Here is a 17,906-nt window from a genome sequence, read left to right as displayed (position 1 = left end):
AAGAATATTAATGTATTAATGTACGCCTGAATTCAAGCAACGGATAGAAGATGAGATCATAAAGGGGTACATAGGTACCTAAGGTTAGGAGGTACCTACCGAAAAAGTCCATCTTTCGTGTTATTCGCCAATCAGAGCGATCGGTTCTTCATGCGGTGGCCCCACTTTTGACAGGTTAGGTTAGGTACCTGGGTACATGGGTTTAACCGTTAAGTAATCCGTATCTCTAATGTAGTACCCACTTAAGAGGGGCTTATCTTATCAGGATTATTTACTTCAATGCCGTCGAGTCATTCTTCTTTCCATGAAAACGAGGGGCAGATCAACTCTTCAACATCCATCTAATCAAGCTTCGCATAAATCTGCTATCGTACTACTAAAATCACAACAGCGAGGATCGAATAGTCGCAGCCATGGCGGATCTAGCGGAAAGCACTGCCAAGCTGCAGCTTGATGAGGAGACAGGGGAGATGGTCTCCAAGGCAGAGTTGAAGAAACGGTTGAAGAAGCGCGAAAAGGCGAAGGCTAAGGAGGCTGCAAGGAGCGACGTGAAGAACGACGAGAAACCAAAGCCAGCACCGAAGCCCAAAGATACAGCAGAAGAACCCGCAATCGATCCAAACAACATGTTCAAGACAGGCTTCCTCGACGAAGTCTTCAAGATAAGACCCATGAAACCTGTCTTTACTCGTTTCCCCCCTGAGCCCAACGGTTTTCTCCATATAGGACACGCAAAGGCCATCGCAGTGAACTTTGGCTTCGCCAGATACCATGGAGGCCAGTGCTATCTTCGGTAAGCTAGCCAAGCACCGTCGAAGCAGGAAAATATCGCTGTGTGACTTACCTCGTTCGATCGACAGTTACGACGACACGAATCCCGAAGCCGAGGAACAAGTTTACTTCGATGCTATTCTAGAAATGGTGGAGTGGCTCGGTTTCAAGCCTTACAAGATCACCTATTCGTCCGACAACTTCCAGAAGCTTTATGATCTCGCCGAGAAGCTGATAGAGCTCGAAAAGGCCTACGTCTGCCACTGTAGCGATACCGAGATTAAACTCCAGCGTGGCGGCGAAAAGGGAACTGCCGGGCCTCGCTATCGTTGTAAGCATGCCGAACAGTCTGTCGAGGAGAATTTAAAGAAATTTAGAGACATGAGAGATGGACAGTACAAGCCTCAGGAGGCGTTCCTTAGGATGAAGCAAGGTTTGTCTGCTAGTTGCAATGAATTCCAGTTTCGTTTCAAGCTAACAAATCTCCAGAGTGAGATAATTACGAAAAAAAAAAATAACACCAACGTGTACGGGAACTGATTTTCAATAGCATTACGGATGGTAACCCCCAAATGTGGGACTTAGCAGCTTATCGAGTCCTTGATGTAAGTCTCACCCTGCCATCAACTGGTTACTCAGGAGTTTATAAGTAATCCTGGCTGGTGGCTTAACCTTGTATGTTACTTTTCGTAATTATTGACTTATAACTCGTAGAAACCGCATTACCGCACTGGGGATACCTGGAAGATCTACCCAACCTACGACTTCACGCACTGCCTGTGCGATTCATTTGAGGGCATCGTAAGTACCTGGAAGAGGATGTTAGAGACGAGTTTAGTTGCTTACGTACTACTTAGACTCATTCTCTATGTACTACGGAATTTGGTATGTGATCTCGTCCCACAGATATATGTTTGGAGTTTCTTGATGTAAAGCTTTTGCGGCCACTGACGATTGTCAACAAAGTCCAAAGCCGAGTCAGCTACGAGTGGCTCAATAAGACACTCGGTGTATACGAACCGATGCAAAGGTGCGTCTGATCCACGACGCCATTTTACTTAAAGTATTTTTTGGTGGATTCACTGACACGTCCATGCAGAGAATATGGTAGATTGTCAATCTCCGGGACAATCCTTTCGAAACGTAAAATTTTGAAACTTGTAACAGAGAAGATTGTACGAGGGTGGAATGATCCCCGTCTTTATACGTTAATCGGCATCAAGCGTAGAGGTGTTCCACCCGGTGCTATTCTGGAGTTTATCAACGAGCTCGGCGTGACCACTGCGAACTCAATCATCGAGATCAAGCGTTTCGAGCAAGCCATCAGGAAGTATCTAGAACGAACGGTGCCGCGGCTGATGCTCATTCTGGATCCTATCCCAGTAGTTATCGAAGATGCCGACGACCTCGATGGAAAGGGTCTTACGTTCCCCTTTAGTCCGAAAGACCCCAAGATGGGCTCCCACGATGTCACATTTAGCAAGACTATTTACATCGACCGCTCAGATTTTAGAGAGGATGCAGACCCGTCATTCTTCCGCCTTGCTCCCGGAAAGGTGAGGGGCTATTCGAAGTCTCCGCAGAATTTTGCCAATGCTGACCCGAAATACAGACTGTCGGACTTCTCCAAGTACCGTATCCGATAAAGGCAGTATCGTTTACAAAAGACGACGCAACTGGAAAGGTGACGGAAATCCGAGCTGTATTTGATAAGGAGACGAAGAAACCAAAGGCGTATATTCAGTGGGTTCCAACCGAGGCAGCTGGTACTCGAAAAGCGGAAGTCAGAATATACAACTCCTTATTTAAGTCTAACAACCCGAATGAGGCACCGGGAGGATTCTTAAACGACATCAACCCTGAGAGCGAGGTGATCTATCCGAACGCGTTGGTCGAGTCTGGATTCGATGAAATTAAGAGAAGAGCACCGTGGCCAGAAGCGGCAGGTGAAAGCGAGCTTGGTAAGGGAGGACCTGAGAGCGTCCGTTTCCAGGCAATGCGCATCGCATACTTCGCGATGGACTCTGACTCTACGGACGACCACATCATTCTCAACAGAATCGTAGCGCTGAAGGAGGATGCCGGAAAGAGCTGAATTGGTTTTTAGCGATAAATGAATCTTGATACCTAGAGGGGAGGAAAGCGGGGGGTTGTGAACGGGGATATGAATAGGAATAGGTAGTAGATCGGTGGTAGCGCGCCTAGCTCTTATATAGGAATGCGAATGCGTAATAAAGCTCAACCGTGTTGGTCAGCCGTGTTAATCAGTGCGTCCATGTGGTAGATGGACGCATGTGTTAAGTTGGGTACATGTACTACACAAATGACGCCTGCCAAGCGGGTGGTGTTGAGAGTTTTGTGGCGGTGCAAACTGGATTACATGTAACCTCCTATACATATAAGCCCTTCTAATGCGCTTCAACTCAACAACATTTTCCGTACATGTTTCTATCGGGTTCTTATCATGGAGACTCTTCCGTCATACAAACGTGCAACCACTGCTCCGGACTTGTTGGATCTAGTCGCTGCATACATTCCCGTCGTAGATTGGCCTCGATGTTGTTTAGTAGATCGTCGATTTTATCGCCAGTTTGCGCCCCGGCTCTGGCAAGATCCCTTAGTGACTATAAGACAGCTTGGACTACACCCGAACGACGGTAAGTCCGACGACTTCTCTAAATGATAAATACCTCCTATCTATTTCACACAACTATATGGACAACAGGGTACCTTATATCTGTTTTACTAAGACTTCAAGTTCAGACTTGACCTGGTATCGCCGGTTCATAAATAGACACATGAAATCTGCAAGGATTCAAACTCGATATCATGTTCGCTCCTTGGATTTTCGGAATTTCGCATCGCGCGCATCCGGGCTGTACTCTTCAGAAGCTAGCGAACGAGCCATCTCAGCAAGCTTTAAGCATCTTCCAGAGCTGTTTCCAGGCCTGGTATGCCTACTCGTGGACGGGCACCCCGAGCTTAACCCAGAGCCTCTGGCTGTTGCAACTCGCACGTCTTCACAGTCTTTACAGCTACTTGGCCTAGCTCGCTGTCCACATGAACTTACGCCTACATTCTTTAATTCCAACCTTTTCAGGGGTCTAGTTTACTTGGACATATCCTTTACCCCGGGATCAGTAAAGTCGGCAATCTTGTCGTCACTAAACCCTGGTACACTACCAGGGCTCCGCGTACTGAAGGTCGCAGGCAGGGAAATAGACAATCCAACCGCCAACTTGCTATTTCAAACTTTCCGTCGTCAACTGTGGAGTCTTGACCTAAGTAACAACAAAATTGGGGATGAACTAATCGATAACATTGTAGAGCATTGCATTTCTCCTTCTACATTTCATACAGACTCTCACTTCGATACCGAAGGAAGATTAGTCTTACCGAAGGATATTGGCAGTCAAAGATATGGACCCTTTGAGTTTATCGAGGAGTCCGAGAGAAGTAAACACGCGAGGGATTTGGAGAGATATCTTTCAGATTCCCCTTTTTATTCCCAAAGAGCGGACCAAACGGAGCTACAAGAATGGCAAGACATTCGTCCCGACGGACTCACACCGCTCAGAGATGATAATACGAATACAGCGAAGAAATTGGTATTGAGCGAATCCTTGTCGACTACAACCGGCAGTTTGGATTCCAGGAGAATTGGCCTTACGCATCTATATTTAAATGGGAACAAGTTCACAATCTACGGTATTGAGCGCCTTATAAGAATATCTCGAGGGCATCTTGAACATTTTGAGTGTGATTCATGCCTTTGCACGCCAACAAATTCCGAAGCTAGCCATAGCTTCAAGAGTGTGAGGATTCTAGGCTTCCCAGGCTCCGCGGCCCTGTTTCGACCGGTGGTTTCCTCTGCAATGCGGTCCCTCCGAGTTCATCATTCTCTCGTAACTCGGGTTCCATCAGTTTCTCTGGACGGACTAACGTCAGCGTCTGCATTACGCCTTGCGGAAGAACAATTATTCAAAAACATCTGTCGCGCCTATCCTATAGGCTTAGCTCCTGATACGAACCCGCGTATTACCTCTCTAACACTAACGCATATCCCAGCGCATTCTACAGGTCCGGTAATTGAACAATTGATTCGGTTTCTAGAGCTTGCATGTGTGCAACAAAAGGCTGTCAGACATGCTGGGACCCTATTTGATGGCCGTAAGCCGTCAGTTCTAAAAGGACTCCGACATATCAGACTTGAGCTGGAACCCAAGTTCTCAGAGAGCAATAATATCATAACAAGTAGCGACGTAGACTTTGATAAAATTCTCGATCCCGGCGAAGAAAACTTTAATGAAGAGAGCACATCGAGCTTCTTTGACGACGACGTGACGTTCGGAATTACATCAAGAAGTGCACCAAAGAAGACACAAACACGACCGAATAAAGCGTCTGCCAGCGCAGACGAATACCCACGATGGACTTCGGGGCGATTGAAGTCACCTCCTTATTCAGACGTCAGCTCCGAGTACGTAACCTGCCATGTCGACGCCGCTGACTCGTGGAGCGGTAACTTCTACTCGGTCCCCGTTTGGATCGGACCAGGACATATCGGCCCGCACGCGGCTGTTAACGAGTACATGTGGAACGTGCAAGACCCAAACCTCCGTACCAACATCGGGCCTGCGACGCCGAATCACATCGCCGCGGGAGTGCCGCCGATGACTTATATCTTCTACGCAGCGTGGGAGGCCATGATATTTCCTAAGAGCAGCGCTATCCGCGAAGCAGCGAAGAGTTCTACCGGATTTAGAGATGTAGCAGGGGCCATAAAGGAGTATCGTCTACGCACGAAAGGTACGGAAGAGCATTGGGATGGTAAGCTTGAACTAATGCGATCGGGGTGACATACCTACTACGACATACGAAGACTTTTCCGTGATATCTTTATTAGGATTGAAACGTTTCCAAGGGGTTGGGATCTTTACTCGACTTTATCTTATTCCTACGATATGCTTAGATACCCTCATAGCATCGGAATTAGGTACCTCCTAGATACCTTATAAGGGAAATTTGTCCAAACATGTTTTTTCTCTCTTTTTTTTTTGGTACATGAAACAAAGTGACTCTCTGGGTATAAACGTACAAATCAAGGACCTACTTAGGTAGATATTCATCAAGCCAATTTACCGGGTACAAACGGATGCCCTGCGCTTAGCCCACCGTCGACTGCCCACGCTTGGCCATTTACATAGCTAGACTCATCGCTACCGAGAAAAAGGGCAACACGAGCGATCTCGTCGGCAGTACCGCCGCGCTTCAACGGATTCAACTGGCCAATCTTCTTCTCGGTACCGCGGGCCCGCGCGGCTTCGAACGTCTGGGCCGTCATCCCCGTTTCGATCAGTCCGGGACAAATAGCGTTAACGCGGATGCCCGTGCCGGCTAGCTGATAGGCGATGGTCTGGGCTAGCGAGATAACGGCCGCCTTGGACGCCGCGTAGGGTGTTGTTCCCGCATTGGACCGCAATCCGGCCACCGACGCCGTGCCGATAATGCTCCCCGACGACACGGGCTTCGAGGGCGAGGTCTTTTGCATCGCGGGGGCGGCGTACTTGGCGGCGAGGAACACGCTGGAAGGTTAGCAATGTAAGCACGTGTCTAGGTAACTATCGAATATAGATAGGTACTCATGTAGGTAGGTAGGTAGGTAGCTAAGCTGGTCTATGTGATTGATCATGGGTAAAGTGTCGTCGCAGAGTAGACAAACCTACCTAGCAACGTTGGTGTCGAAGACACGCATGAATTCGTCCTTGGTCACATCCGAGAACAGCGCATAGCGGCCCACGACGCCCGCGTTCGCGAAGAAGACGTCCAACCTGCCGTACGTGCTTATCGCGTGGTCCACGACCTCTCGAACCGCCGCCTCGTCCGCCGCGTCGAACGTGCGCGCGTGCACGTCGACCCCGGGGTACACGGCTTCGATCTCGCGCTTGTGCGCCGCGAGGTGCGTGCCGTCGAAGTCGCACAGGTACACGGCCCTGGCGCCGTTCTCGGCGAACTGGTGGGCGCTCGCGCGGCCGATTCCCAGGAGCGAATTCGCGCCCGTGATGATGACGACCTTCCCTTGGGTACGGGGGCCCGCGGACTTGCCGGCGGGTTTCTTTATTGCGGGGAGTGCGTCGGGAGACGACGACGAGGACGGGGGCGACGACGCGAAGATCTGGTTTCCCAGAGCTTGGATCCGTCGTTTCGCGGTGTCGGACATGGTCGCTAACAAGTATAAAAGGAGAGAATTAATTAATCAACTAATTAATTATCAACGCGATACTTAAAATCATTCTATTTCAACGTCAAATGCTTGTGCGCTTCGCCATTGTTGCTCGAAGTTCTTGATCGGGAGTCTTAAACCGTATAGGAGGTAGGTACCTAGTTCTTAGGATTAAGGAGCCGAGGTACAGTACCTAGGTACCTCTAATATTGATTGCAGTAGCGCGTGTTACCCCAACTCTTGTCCCCTCCCTTACCCCAGGTACCTACCAGGTATCCACTGTATTTAGTAGCTTGCTCCACAGGAAAGTACCCGCGTACCCAATGTACCTAATGTAACAACCTGAAGCTATAAACCTCAGTGACTCTCTCCTCTATGAGAACTCATTACGTGAACAAAACACCAATATTTCAAAAGTACGTGTAATAGGTACCTAACCTAATGGATCAAAGGCAGTCACTGCCTAAGGACTGACCCTGAAATTGCAGGCACGGAAGTTTTGAGATACCTTTATCTTCAACCTTTTCGTCTTTTCCCCTTAAAACTTCATCACTCCCCCTTAATGCGAATCGGATCCCGAATCCACATACTCAATCACAATCACTTATCCTTTAATAATGACACCTATATTAACATAAACCTACCTAAGGTAACTTCGCCAACATGACAATCCTACGATATTTCCATAGCAAGCTTATTCTTGCCGTTGCCTGCCTCATTGCCATTTTAATTACTTTGACGCGCCTCAACAAATGGTCATTACATAGTTCCTCTCTCGGAATCCCGCCCCTTCCACTTACTCAGAGCCCTAACCACACTAACTTGTCCGTTTCTAATGGCGCTACAACGTTCGCCGCCTTGACAATGCTGTCTCCTACAATATCCTACGGTTCATCGTGCAATCATTTTCCGAATACATCTGATATCCTTGTTGTCGTCAAGACCGGTGCTACAGAGTCATACTCAAAGATCCCTACGCAACTCATTACCGTCCTGAGATGTCTCCCGGACTTTCTGATTTTCTCCGATATGGAGCAGGACATTGCCGGCCACCACGTCCGCGACAGCTTAGACTCTGTAATTGATGAGGCAAAGGAGAGGAATTCTGACTTTGATCTCTACCGCAGGCAGAAAGCTTGTGTTATCGATCAGCATAGCTGTAACTTCAAGGGCAAACAAAACCTCAAGTTTGAGGGTTGGAGACTAGATAAGTACAAGAATGTTCATATCGCAGAGAAGACATATCACTTACGCCCAAATTATGACTGGTATCTCTTCATCGATGCTGACACTTATGTGCTCTGGAATAACCTCGCCCAATGGCTACGAATTCTAGGGGATCCTTCCAAGCAGCATTATGTCGGTAGCGTAGCGCTTCTGAATGACTTCGCCTTCGCGCACGGTGGTAGCGGATACGTCCTATCACAGGCAACCATGAGAGACCTTGCCGTAAATCACCCTGGTATCGCTAATCAGTACGATATGAAGGCGACCAAATCATGCTGTGGCGACTATGTGTTAGGCGTCGCCTTGAATGAGACACTCGGTATTGGAGTCAAGCAAGCTGTGAGAATTCTCGCTCTAATTTCTAATTATCTTACACTTCTGACTGATTACAAGAAGCTAACATAAATACAGTGGCCGACTATCAACGGTGAGAAACCGTATACTATTCCTTACGGACCCCGTGAATGGTGCCACCCCATTGTAACCATGCACCATATGGACCCGGAAGAGATCTCCTCGTTCTAGGATTTCGAGAAGCGTTTCTACCAGTCCCGAGGCGTGCCGCGTCCCGTCATGCGGTTCAAGGATATCTTTGAGGAGTTTGTGGCGCCGAAGTTCATGGCCAGGCGCGACGACTGGGATAACCTAAGCGAGGACGTGCTATACCTGGACCCAAACCGCAGCGGACGCTATCCGAAGTGGCAGCAGGATAGCGCCAAGAAGCCGCATAAGCAGATACGTGCCTCAGCTGTTGAGCAAGACGCGTACAAGTCGTTCGAGCACTGCCGCAAGCTTTGCCACAGCATCCACGACTGCTTCCAGTTCTCGTACCGTGCTGGAGCCTGCACGTACAATAAGTCGTTTCGCCTTGGTAAACCAGCCCCGAAGACGAGCACGGAGGAAGACAGGTGGGTCAGCGGCTGGAATATCGAACGCATTCGCCCTTGGGTGGAGGGGCAGGCACCATGCGGAGAGCCTGTCTGGCCCAAGTTGTAACAAGTATGAGCGCATCAGAACACGTAGAGTCAATACGCCAGGCATAGACTCTTTTCGGAAAGTGAAAATTGTTGAGATATATTGGTAATTCTCGAGGAGGGATCAGAGATTCACCTTTAAACATGAGTTTAAGGGGCGCGTAAATTTCGGTGCTCTTATTAACCAGATATGCTTGCTACCGGGTAGCCTTTGTATTTTCGCATTCTGAAGTGGTAGGTAGTTCTCACTTTGTCCAATACAAGAAGATAGGTACCTCCTACTCATTTATCATCACGCTACGTTAGGTCTAACGCCTTATATCATACACAATAACAACGTAGTTTAGATACACCTCATCTCCTTTTCGTCCATTTCCTCCTTTACCTTGGGGAGATAGCACTTAACGAATTCTTCAAACCTGCATTTAGTCATCCATACACGTATCCTATCAGCACAGTTGAGTCGCCTAAACCATCGAGTTTCCCTGACGATCTAGTCCCTCCCGTACACGCGGTCCGCTAATGCCCTTCTCGCCGGGAACGTCAGTGCTACCGTCCTCGATACCCACGTCGGTGGTGCCCGAGTCCGAGGCTACGGGGGCTTCGCCGGGGGCATTAAGGTTAGAAGGTAAGTAGGTAGGTACTTGGAGAGAACAGAAGAAATGAGAAAAAGAATATATATATATATAAAGCACATATGGTTCTCGAATGCGATTTTGATAATAATCGAGTGTAGCGGAGAGACGCTAGGTCAAGAGCTAGGAAGGAAATCGAGAAAATTGGAATGTAGGTATAGGTACTGTACTTTGAGCCTCCCTTTTAAATGTCTCGTTAGCGGTTTTGTTTTGGCTGGGAGTCTTAGAGGGCGCCATGTTTTCTCGTATTTGTACAATGTCGTTAGATATGCTTTATGTATACTATATTGTTTGAGAGTATGAATACTTGTTTGGTTTATATCACTAAAATGACCTTTTTTAAAAAATAAATAAATAAATAAATAAATAAATAAATAAATAAATAAATAAATAAATAAATAAATAAATAAATAAATAAATAAATAAATAAATAAATAAAATAGAAAAATACACAACATCGAAGGAAAATATCAGTGAATAGAGTCGCCTGTGCGATATGGCTGTTTAACATGAAGTCTGTCCCCCCGGGATTACGCCAAAGCCAGCCATGTGTCAGTGCCGTTAGTTGATGTCATCCAGCTAGGGGTAGCCGATGAGATACGGTACATTTCTCCCTATACGACTGGGGAGCATCTTTCACTCCCTATACTTTAAGCCCTCTCTGTCTCAAATTGTGATAACGTTCTTGTAGTCGAAATTGCCCATGATAAGATAGATTTTACACATATACATTAAGTTAGGTATCTATTTACATTGTTGAACTGATATACTGCCTTAGGTAGGTAGGTACTTAGGTAGATGGTACGCAGTGAAGATAACCGGCTTATTATCACAGAGGATTTCGTTGCGTCCTAGATATTTTTATATGCAAGTACGTATCTCATCTCATAGACTATCATCATGTATGGATATGCCTGGCGGGACTGTCCTTAAACGCATAAGATCACCTATCTCTACATTTGAGACGGGTTACCTCGGGCTTAATTGGTTCTTATATAAAAAACTTCTCGTTCTCATATGCTCCTTTGTCTTTTACTAGGATATATTGACCGAGTATCCAATACTCCGCGCAATATCTGGCGACTTAACGCGCAATATCTACCCAGAACAAAACGCAATTTCGCAACCCCTCTCCTCCCCCGAAAGGCATCCCTTCCCTTAAAGCTTTTTATACCCCATACCCACCAGATCGCGCCCAACGGTGGACGGAAATGCCAAAAGAAATGAACACCCATGACGGGAACTAAAAATATCTATGCAATAAATAAAAATAGGCAGAGGGCCGTGGTATCTGAAAGTTCGCTTTTGCGTCTAAAACAAAAGACGGCCCAGTCCTATATCTCCCGTTACAATATTGTCCGCGAAGCTTACCTACCTTACATAAGATAAAAAATAATATAGGATGATAAGACATAAATAGTATAAGAAGACGTAGTAACGGGAGAGGCATGTGTGTATAGATGTGAGTCTCCTTCATCCTTTCTACCCCTAAATTTTGCCACCATCCCCCCATCTTCCTAACGTATAGCACTTACAGCACTAGCTTGCTGTATATACCTATGTATATATAGGTAAGTAGTCACAATGGTAAACGTCATGACATCGTCGAGTCCCCCGGAAATAACCATGTGCTATCACCGGGAAAGTAGTCGCCGAACCAGCTCAACATCTCGGTGCTCTCGAAGCTTGTAAGATGCTGCCCGATATCTGTCTCGTTATCGTAGGTTAGCAGGCGCAGGTCCGATGCCCCGCCAGGCCCTAGGTACGAGTACCCGCTGGAAGCGAGCCCGCTGCCACTCTGCGCAAAGTTTGATGGCCCGCTTTCCGAGGCGTTCGATGATTGCCCTCCGATGTTGGTCTGACTCTGCGTGCTGCTAGCTGGTGAGCCATTAGTAGGGTAACTACTAGTGCCCGATTGGTCGTAACTTGTTGAATGCTGCGATGGCGGCGTAAACAACGTTGGCGGGACACTCATGGAAACCTTATTATGGTCATCTTGAGCAGATAGGCTCTCGTACCTCAGAAGAGACGGCTTGTTTTGAGCCGACGCACCACCCGAGACCCGGCGATGGTGGCTAATCGAATGCCGCAGGGCTGAAGTATTTGGTTGAGGGTATGCGGGATGGTAAATAGATGTGGTAGCCTCCGGGAGGCTCTGGCGTATAGGGTCATAAATCATGTTCCCGGGTGGCGTAGGTGCAGAAGTTGGCGCAGCAGATGTGGGAGCAGTCGTGGAGATTACTTGCGAGGGCATAATACTACCAGGGTTGACGGGATTCTGGAACAAAAGCGTCAAACTAGAGTTAGGAGAGTTTGTCGTACCAGTTAACGACCATGCGAGCGGAGGACCATTTTCAGGTATTGGCGAAGCAGGATAATCTATTTGTTTCGCGACTCTACTAAGAACGCTAGACTGGCGATACCGCCTGGCGCTCTCGTACTCTTCGATTGTGTACGTCTCGCAATCCCATTGACCATCCAACTTCTGGTCCAGGGCAGTGAGAATATATCGGACACCACCCCAGTACGCGTGCATCTGCTTCAGGGCTTTGTAGCACGCTTGATAGTTCTGGTTCGCAGCAGAGGCGAGGAGCAGATGTCTCGAAGCTGGACCCGAGTCCACCACAGCCGAGCCACTTTTATTTGTCTGACCTCTGGGCTCGGGGGGCGGGGTTGCGTCCCTCGAGCCAGGTTGTGACGAACTGGCTCTCGATTCTCTGAGAAATGCGCACGCTGCAATATAAATGGGCTGCGAAGTAAAGGGATTGCCGATGAAACATTTCGGGTCGAGTAATTCGGCAAAGGCGAGGATATCGGCTATCGTCTTAGCACTGGACATAGAAAGTTCCCGACTGTGCGTCTTCAACTGGTGCGTTCGGTTAATGGTACCCTCCTTCGTCAGCAACGTTGGCTGGTGCAGGACAATGATCAACGCATGGAACCAGAAGTGTAGAAGGATAAAAGTTGTCCCTTGACCATTCTTCACATGAGCTTGGAAGTTGTTAGCGTCGAACCGGAGACGCGGGTCCGTTCTTTGATGGAGCCTTGTGAGTTCGATTTCCATTTGGGCAAGCTTATTCATTTTATCTTGCGTGAGGTCTTGAGCATGTGTGATATTATTAAGAACGTCTGAGACTCGGCCATAGAGGTTAATAATCTGCAACAGCGACGCGTTCGGATCAGGCCAACCGGAGACGGGATCGACAGAGGACTTTGGAAGCTGTAAATCAAAGTCGTCATCTCGAAGGGAAACCGGTCGACCGGTGCCAGAGGAGATGGCACGGTCGAGGAAGAATACTGCCCAAAACGTGTCAATACGTTCCTGTTCAACTTCCTTTTGCTCTTCCGGGCTAAGGACAGTACCGTCTGCGCCCTGCTGATTCTGCTGGGAATAATCGTCGCTCGACTTCCTACTGTAACCCCGGGTATACCAAGCGTCTTTCTCGCCTCGATATCGCACACCGTCTTCCTTACATAGACCTAAGTCGATCGCCATACGAATTGCTATTCCTAAATACATCCACAGCGCGCTGTCCTGGTCAGCACCGAAACCGTCATACGCCATTAATAGGCAAGCTTGAACAGCCGAAACTGTCGGACACGGGAAAGTGTCAACGGTGGCGGCCTTAGCTCGCTGAGCATAGATATAGCCATACTCCGATTTGGCTAACTTGCCATCGTTCCATTTTCGAAATAGGGGATGGTCAGAAAACCGTGCTGCAAGGGCACATACGGCATCTACCAATATCGGTTCTACTCGCTTCTCCTGAACCAACTTAGGAAATTTGTCGCGCCGTAAAAATGGGTAATTACTCCCTACATGAACGAAGAAGGTATCAATTAGTTGGAGGATCAGAGGATGTACGTCGTTCGTGTCGTTGGGATCGTAAACAGGCATATCATCCAAGTGGGCGAGTTCGATGTCTGGCTGCATGGAATTTATTATCCCGGAGAATGTCGAACTTGCGCCGCTGGGTGAAGTAGCTGATATAGAGCTTCGTCGTCGATCTCGTACTTTTACTACCATCTGCTTAAAGCCCGGAACTATAGCGGTAGGACCGAAGTAACGAAAGTATGGAACCCGGTGGCTCTCGTTGTGGAATTGTACCGGCGAATGGGCAGCCTCGCTGAAGCCACCTTCGGTCGAGAAAGAGGGATTTCGCGGATTCGGCGGTCGGCCCATTGGTTCGATGCGCGGTGTTGGTCGCGAACTTGGCTCTTCCCAGTCTATATTTTCCGACTTGAGTTGCACATTAGAGTTTGCACGATCTTGAGCGGGCTCAGACGTGCGGCTAGAAGACTTGGGAGAATCGTCGTCTATATCGAAGTGCTTAATCCCACCTCGACTGTTTTTCCACTGTTTGCGATCAAGTTCCGAGCCCTCATCACCGTATTCATCTTCATCAGGACCGCCATCTTTCTTGCCGCTTTTCTCGAGGCCGTCCGAGTATCCCAAACAGTCATGCCCGTTCTTGGTGCATGTCGAACAAGTAGGATGTTCGCCGGCGCACCTTGTTTTACGTCTGCGACAAGTGAGGCATCTGCCGTTGTGAAATGAGTGTCAGTTGAGATGTTCGCGATATCAACCCTTCCTGAAGCCGGAACTGAACTAGTGGTGGACCTGCGGGATACCTGTAAAGATCGCGAGGGAGAACGAAAGGAAAAGAACCAAAAGAAAAGAGTCGTCAATTACCCCGGACGTAATCTACGGTTCAGTCCCTTCTCCATATCCGCCCATATCGGACAAAGGAATTCAACGATACTTACGCAGCGTTTATCCTTCTCCTCTTGGTTGGTGGTTGACCTTGGTTATTGACGAAGCGAATCTGCTTAGGTGCCGGCAGCGGATCGGGTCCGTTGCTATTAAGAAGAGTCACCATGATGATGATGGTTAGTGGACTCGGAGCCGGGATGGTAATGACGGTAACAGGAGACGGTAACAAGTAACAATTATGGTTGGATTGGAATAAAGATAATAAAAATAGTACCCGTAAACTTTATGAGTAGAAGTGTACCTAAGTTAGGTTAAGAAACGCCAAGCTAGAGAGGAAGGCGAAACTCTCAGGTCGCGGGCAACCCAATGCTCGACGTAAAATATTCTAGATATCCATGAGCGCGAGCGTGCTCTTATTTTTTATTTTTTATTTTTTTGTGGATGCTTTTCGTATCTTTCACTCTCACGCGCACACATATATTAATGGTGGGGTTCGTGTCTCTTTTTTTTTTTTCTTTTGTTTTTTCCTCTCCTTCTGCCAATGACTTATTCCACTACTGTATTGGCTGTGGCGCTGTACGAAGTAAGACAGGAAAAAAGGAGTTCGGGTTCGCTAAGTAAAAAAGAAAGAAACAAAACGTGATGCTCTTAGAGACTAGGAACTAGGAGCCAGGAGATGAACTGAGAAGTAGTAGTAGCTTTGGGGCCTAAGAGCCTTGGGGTCCGGGGCCTAGAAAGTCTGGGGGGAAAGGGGGGCCTTGTTAGCGTAGAAGCGCAGGAGCCCTCCGTTGCGGACTTAGGGTCGTACAAAAAAGTACCTAAGTACTCAAGTAAGTGCCCCGTATAGTACCTCTATTGTACCTAATAGATCACGGAACCTTTTAGCAAAGGAAACGACGAACCAACAGAAGGATTGAGCTAGTTATTACGTTTGTCCTCTTCTTCTTTTCTTTCCCTCAGTTGTTTTTCGCTTGCATAGTTCTGATTTTCTTAGTCAGATGCGATTGTACCTCAGCTAAATGCAACCGAGTGGTGAATGGACAAAGATGCGCGGATTAGTTGGCTATCACACCACGAATGTGTGGACGGTAAAGGCGACGACGATGGCGAGCGGCTGAAGACGAATCCTCTAAAGGGTCCAGCTCGACAATCATCGCTGCTTCTAGTACTCTCTCACCAATCAACTCACCCCCAAAGTCATAATCAACCCAAGAAAAAAAAAAGGTCTAAAATAAAGCCGAAAACTGGTAAAATCTAAGTCGGTGTAAGTGATGATGGCACGGCAGGAAAAAGCTCGCAAGGTAATGCGTACGTAGCCGGACTGCCGGGAATAATCGAAATTTGTGGACGCGGTGTGATTTTAAAGAGACCAAGTGCATGAGAAGGATTGAATATACGAATATGAATAAGCCAAATACGTACGTTCGGTATGTATGTATTGTACGTGAGCTATGGTAGGTTGATACCAAGTCGTGTTGTTTTATTTTTGTTTTTGTTGTTTTTCGGAAACAGAGTCTATCGAATTTTGAGAGATCGCCGATAAATAAGAAGACCAGGAAATAAAGATCGATTTAATGGGGTGGGAATGCGGAAAATATCAATGAGCTACAAGTAGGTAATGTATGGTAGGCTTGCTGGTTTGCTGCTGACTGGCTAGGCTGGGCTGGGCTGGGGAGATGTCGCTAAGAATATTAATTAATAAAACATGACAGGATGAGAGAGCTAAGATGTGACAGATGGATAGCGGTCGTGATCGACTTCGAGATTTGCGGGACCGCGGGGTATAACAGACACGACGTAGTCCGTGTGAATCTTTTTGTACCTGACCTACCTAAATACCTAGGGTACCTTCCATGTTATCAGGTTAAGGGAACAATGGAACCGGTCTTGTTTCGTGGTATTAAATACCCATAACTACAGAATATCAATTGTTACTAAAATACAACTACTTATTTATATTAGGGGCTTACTTTGAGTTTATCTATAAGTTTGTTTACCTCTAGTTAGGTAGTTATATTTACCGTAAGAGGTAAGTACCTAAGTAAGGTAGGCTATTTAGTTGACAGGTATATTTCGGTATAATTATTTATAATAGATAAACGTCCTTAACGTATTTACTTGTTTATGAATATGAATGTATTACCCCAGACTTGAGAGATGGTGTTACCCCTCTAAATAATCAAGGTGATAAAGGGAGCAAGTAGGAAAAAAAAGGGCGCCCCCTCTTATACCCCAGACGCCGCTAATCGGATACTAAGACCATCTCGTCATCAATTACGTCCCCCCTCCTTGTATTACATCTAGGTATTTATCCCATAGAAAGGTTGGAACTAGGTAAGCGTACGTATTACTATGACAATCAATTAACTCTCTTCTCATCCACATAACATTATATTATTATCATTAAAACGTAACATACGTGCGCGCCGTTTCGTGGGTGGCATCGAAGCTATCCGGATATGATTCTGCATCTCTCTAGAGAATGCTGCAGCGTCTTCTTGCACGTCTGGGTATAGTGACTTCGAAATCTGCTACCATCCGTTAAAATTGGTTGGATCGCCAACCCTGATTGATTTGACACATAAGCAGTACCCCCCTAATCCATCACACGGCAGATCGGTAGAAGTGTGAGGGATGCTACCCTCGACTAGCCATAAGCTGGTTAGACCTGCGAATCAACTATCGTAAATATTAATATCGATAGAGGGGAGGGAAATCCGCTGGGTATGGTGGCGCCATTGTAAAAGACGGCTCACGCATTGGACCACGCAAGGGATAGGAATATGTGAGAAATGTAAAGATATTATAGGTAATGCAGCACTTGTAGTATTCGAATTGATACTTTAGGTAGGCATTGATATCAGATGGAACAGCATCTTGTCCTCCCCTTAGTTTAAGGAAAATTTTAGTTCCTGCCAGCACATTGTCCCACGCAAAACGCCGGCACACGGTCTAAAGGTCCGGGGCATTATCTCCAGAGACAAAAGCCCGCACGGAGAATAGGCTAAAAATGCTGTGGACGGTAACGAACCCCTACAAAATTTCATGAGAGCCTTGAGATCCTTCTCTTCCCTCTTCCGTCCGATCAGTATAGGATGTTGGTTACACAATTCCGCGTAGATATCTGCACCCAACCACTCTGAAGCACTTAGATGAGTTGTCCCTCTGCTCCTACGAGGTAGTTTCACATGCTATAGCGAGGCCATGTACCTGTCATGGCACAGCTTCCTTCTAGACGCTCGACTGGTTACGACTCTTGCAGCATGACCTACATTCATCTATCAAATTGATAGCATGAAATGAAAAGTTGCCACCGATAAGGGGACGATGCCTACTCAATAGTAGTCGATCATATCAACGGC

At 47.2% G+C, this 17,906-nt stretch overlaps 5 protein-coding genes across 5 annotated transcripts; 3 read left to right on the top strand and 2 right to left on the bottom strand.

Annotated features, from left to right (window-relative positions):
* The first annotated feature begins 112 nt into the window (after positions 1 to 112).
* On the top strand, positions 113 to 3,065 carry F4812DRAFT_412447 (glutaminyl-tRNA synthetase). Its single transcript, XM_047932710.1, has 7 exons — positions 113 to 793; positions 861 to 1,208; positions 1,322 to 1,376; positions 1,486 to 1,572; positions 1,707 to 1,801; positions 1,871 to 2,327; positions 2,384 to 3,065. The coding sequence occupies exons 1-7, from the start codon at positions 414 to 416 to the stop codon at positions 2,864 to 2,866; spliced, it is 1,905 nt and encodes a 634-aa protein (XP_047793340.1). The 5' UTR covers positions 113 to 413; the 3' UTR covers positions 2,867 to 3,065.
* A 170-nt stretch (positions 3,066 to 3,235) lies between these two features.
* F4812DRAFT_449324 (uncharacterized protein) lies at positions 3,236 to 5,630 on the top strand (the record flags this gene model as incomplete). Its single annotated transcript, XM_047935960.1, has 2 exons — positions 3,236 to 3,428; positions 3,535 to 5,630. 2 exons carry the CDS (start codon positions 3,236 to 3,238, stop codon positions 5,628 to 5,630), a joined length of 2,289 nt encoding a protein of 762 aa, XP_047793339.1.
* A 134-nt stretch (positions 5,631 to 5,764) lies between these two features.
* On the bottom strand, positions 5,765 to 7,154 carry F4812DRAFT_163586 (NAD(P)-binding protein). Its single transcript, XM_047929845.1, has 2 exons — positions 6,498 to 7,154; positions 5,765 to 6,356 (listed from the first exon to the last, which is right to left on the bottom strand). The coding sequence occupies exons 1-2, from the start codon at positions 6,989 to 6,991 to the stop codon at positions 5,900 to 5,902; spliced, it is 951 nt and encodes a 316-aa protein (XP_047793338.1). The 5' UTR covers positions 6,992 to 7,154; the 3' UTR covers positions 5,765 to 5,899.
* A 704-nt stretch (positions 7,155 to 7,858) lies between these two features.
* On the top strand, positions 7,859 to 9,560 carry F4812DRAFT_467243 (glycosyltransferase family 31 protein; the record flags this gene model as incomplete). Its single annotated transcript, XM_047938626.1, has 3 exons — positions 7,859 to 8,560; positions 8,633 to 8,701; positions 8,747 to 9,560. The coding sequence occupies 3 exons, from the start codon at positions 7,859 to 7,861 to the stop codon at positions 9,215 to 9,217; spliced, it is 1,242 nt and encodes a 413-aa protein (XP_047793337.1). The 3' UTR covers positions 9,218 to 9,560.
* A 60-nt stretch (positions 9,561 to 9,620) lies between these two features.
* On the bottom strand, positions 9,621 to 14,710 carry F4812DRAFT_455132 (fungal-specific transcription factor domain-containing protein; the record flags this gene model as incomplete). The annotated part of the gene is made up of 4 exons (XM_047936772.1): positions 9,621 to 9,641; positions 9,705 to 9,796; positions 11,469 to 14,353; positions 14,598 to 14,710. 4 exons carry the CDS (start codon positions 14,708 to 14,710, stop codon positions 9,621 to 9,623), a joined length of 3,111 nt encoding a protein of 1,036 aa, XP_047793336.1.
* Between the last annotated feature and the right edge of the window lie 3,196 nt (positions 14,711 to 17,906).

This window comes from Daldinia caldariorum (assembly GCF_022478825.1).
Source record: "Daldinia caldariorum strain CBS 122874 unplaced genomic scaffold F4812scaffold_2, whole genome shotgun sequence".
NCBI lineage: Eukaryota > Fungi > Ascomycota > Sordariomycetes > Xylariales > Hypoxylaceae > Daldinia > Daldinia caldariorum.
This window is presented reverse-complemented; position numbering and strand designations above follow the sequence as displayed.

Coding starts and splice junctions, on each gene's coding strand:
- F4812DRAFT_412447 (XM_047932710.1), top strand. CDS start 414: ATGGCGGATCTAGCGGAAAGCACTGCCAAGCTGCAGCTTGATGAGGAG. Junction 1,209..1,321: donor CTTAGGATGAAGCAAGGTTT/GTCTGCTAGTTG, acceptor GATTTTCAATAG/CATTACGGATGGTAACCCCC. Junction 1,573..1,706: donor GCGATTCATTTGAGGGCATC/GTAAGTACCTGG, acceptor CTTGATGTAAAG/CTTTTGCGGCCACTGACGAT.
- F4812DRAFT_163586 (XM_047929845.1), bottom strand. CDS start 6,991: ATGTCCGACACCGCGAAACGACGGATCCAAGCTCTGGGAAACCAGATC. Junction 6,357..6,497: donor TTCGACACCAACGTTGCTAG/GTAGGTTTGTCT, acceptor CTAACCTTCCAG/CGTGTTCCTCGCCGCCAAGT.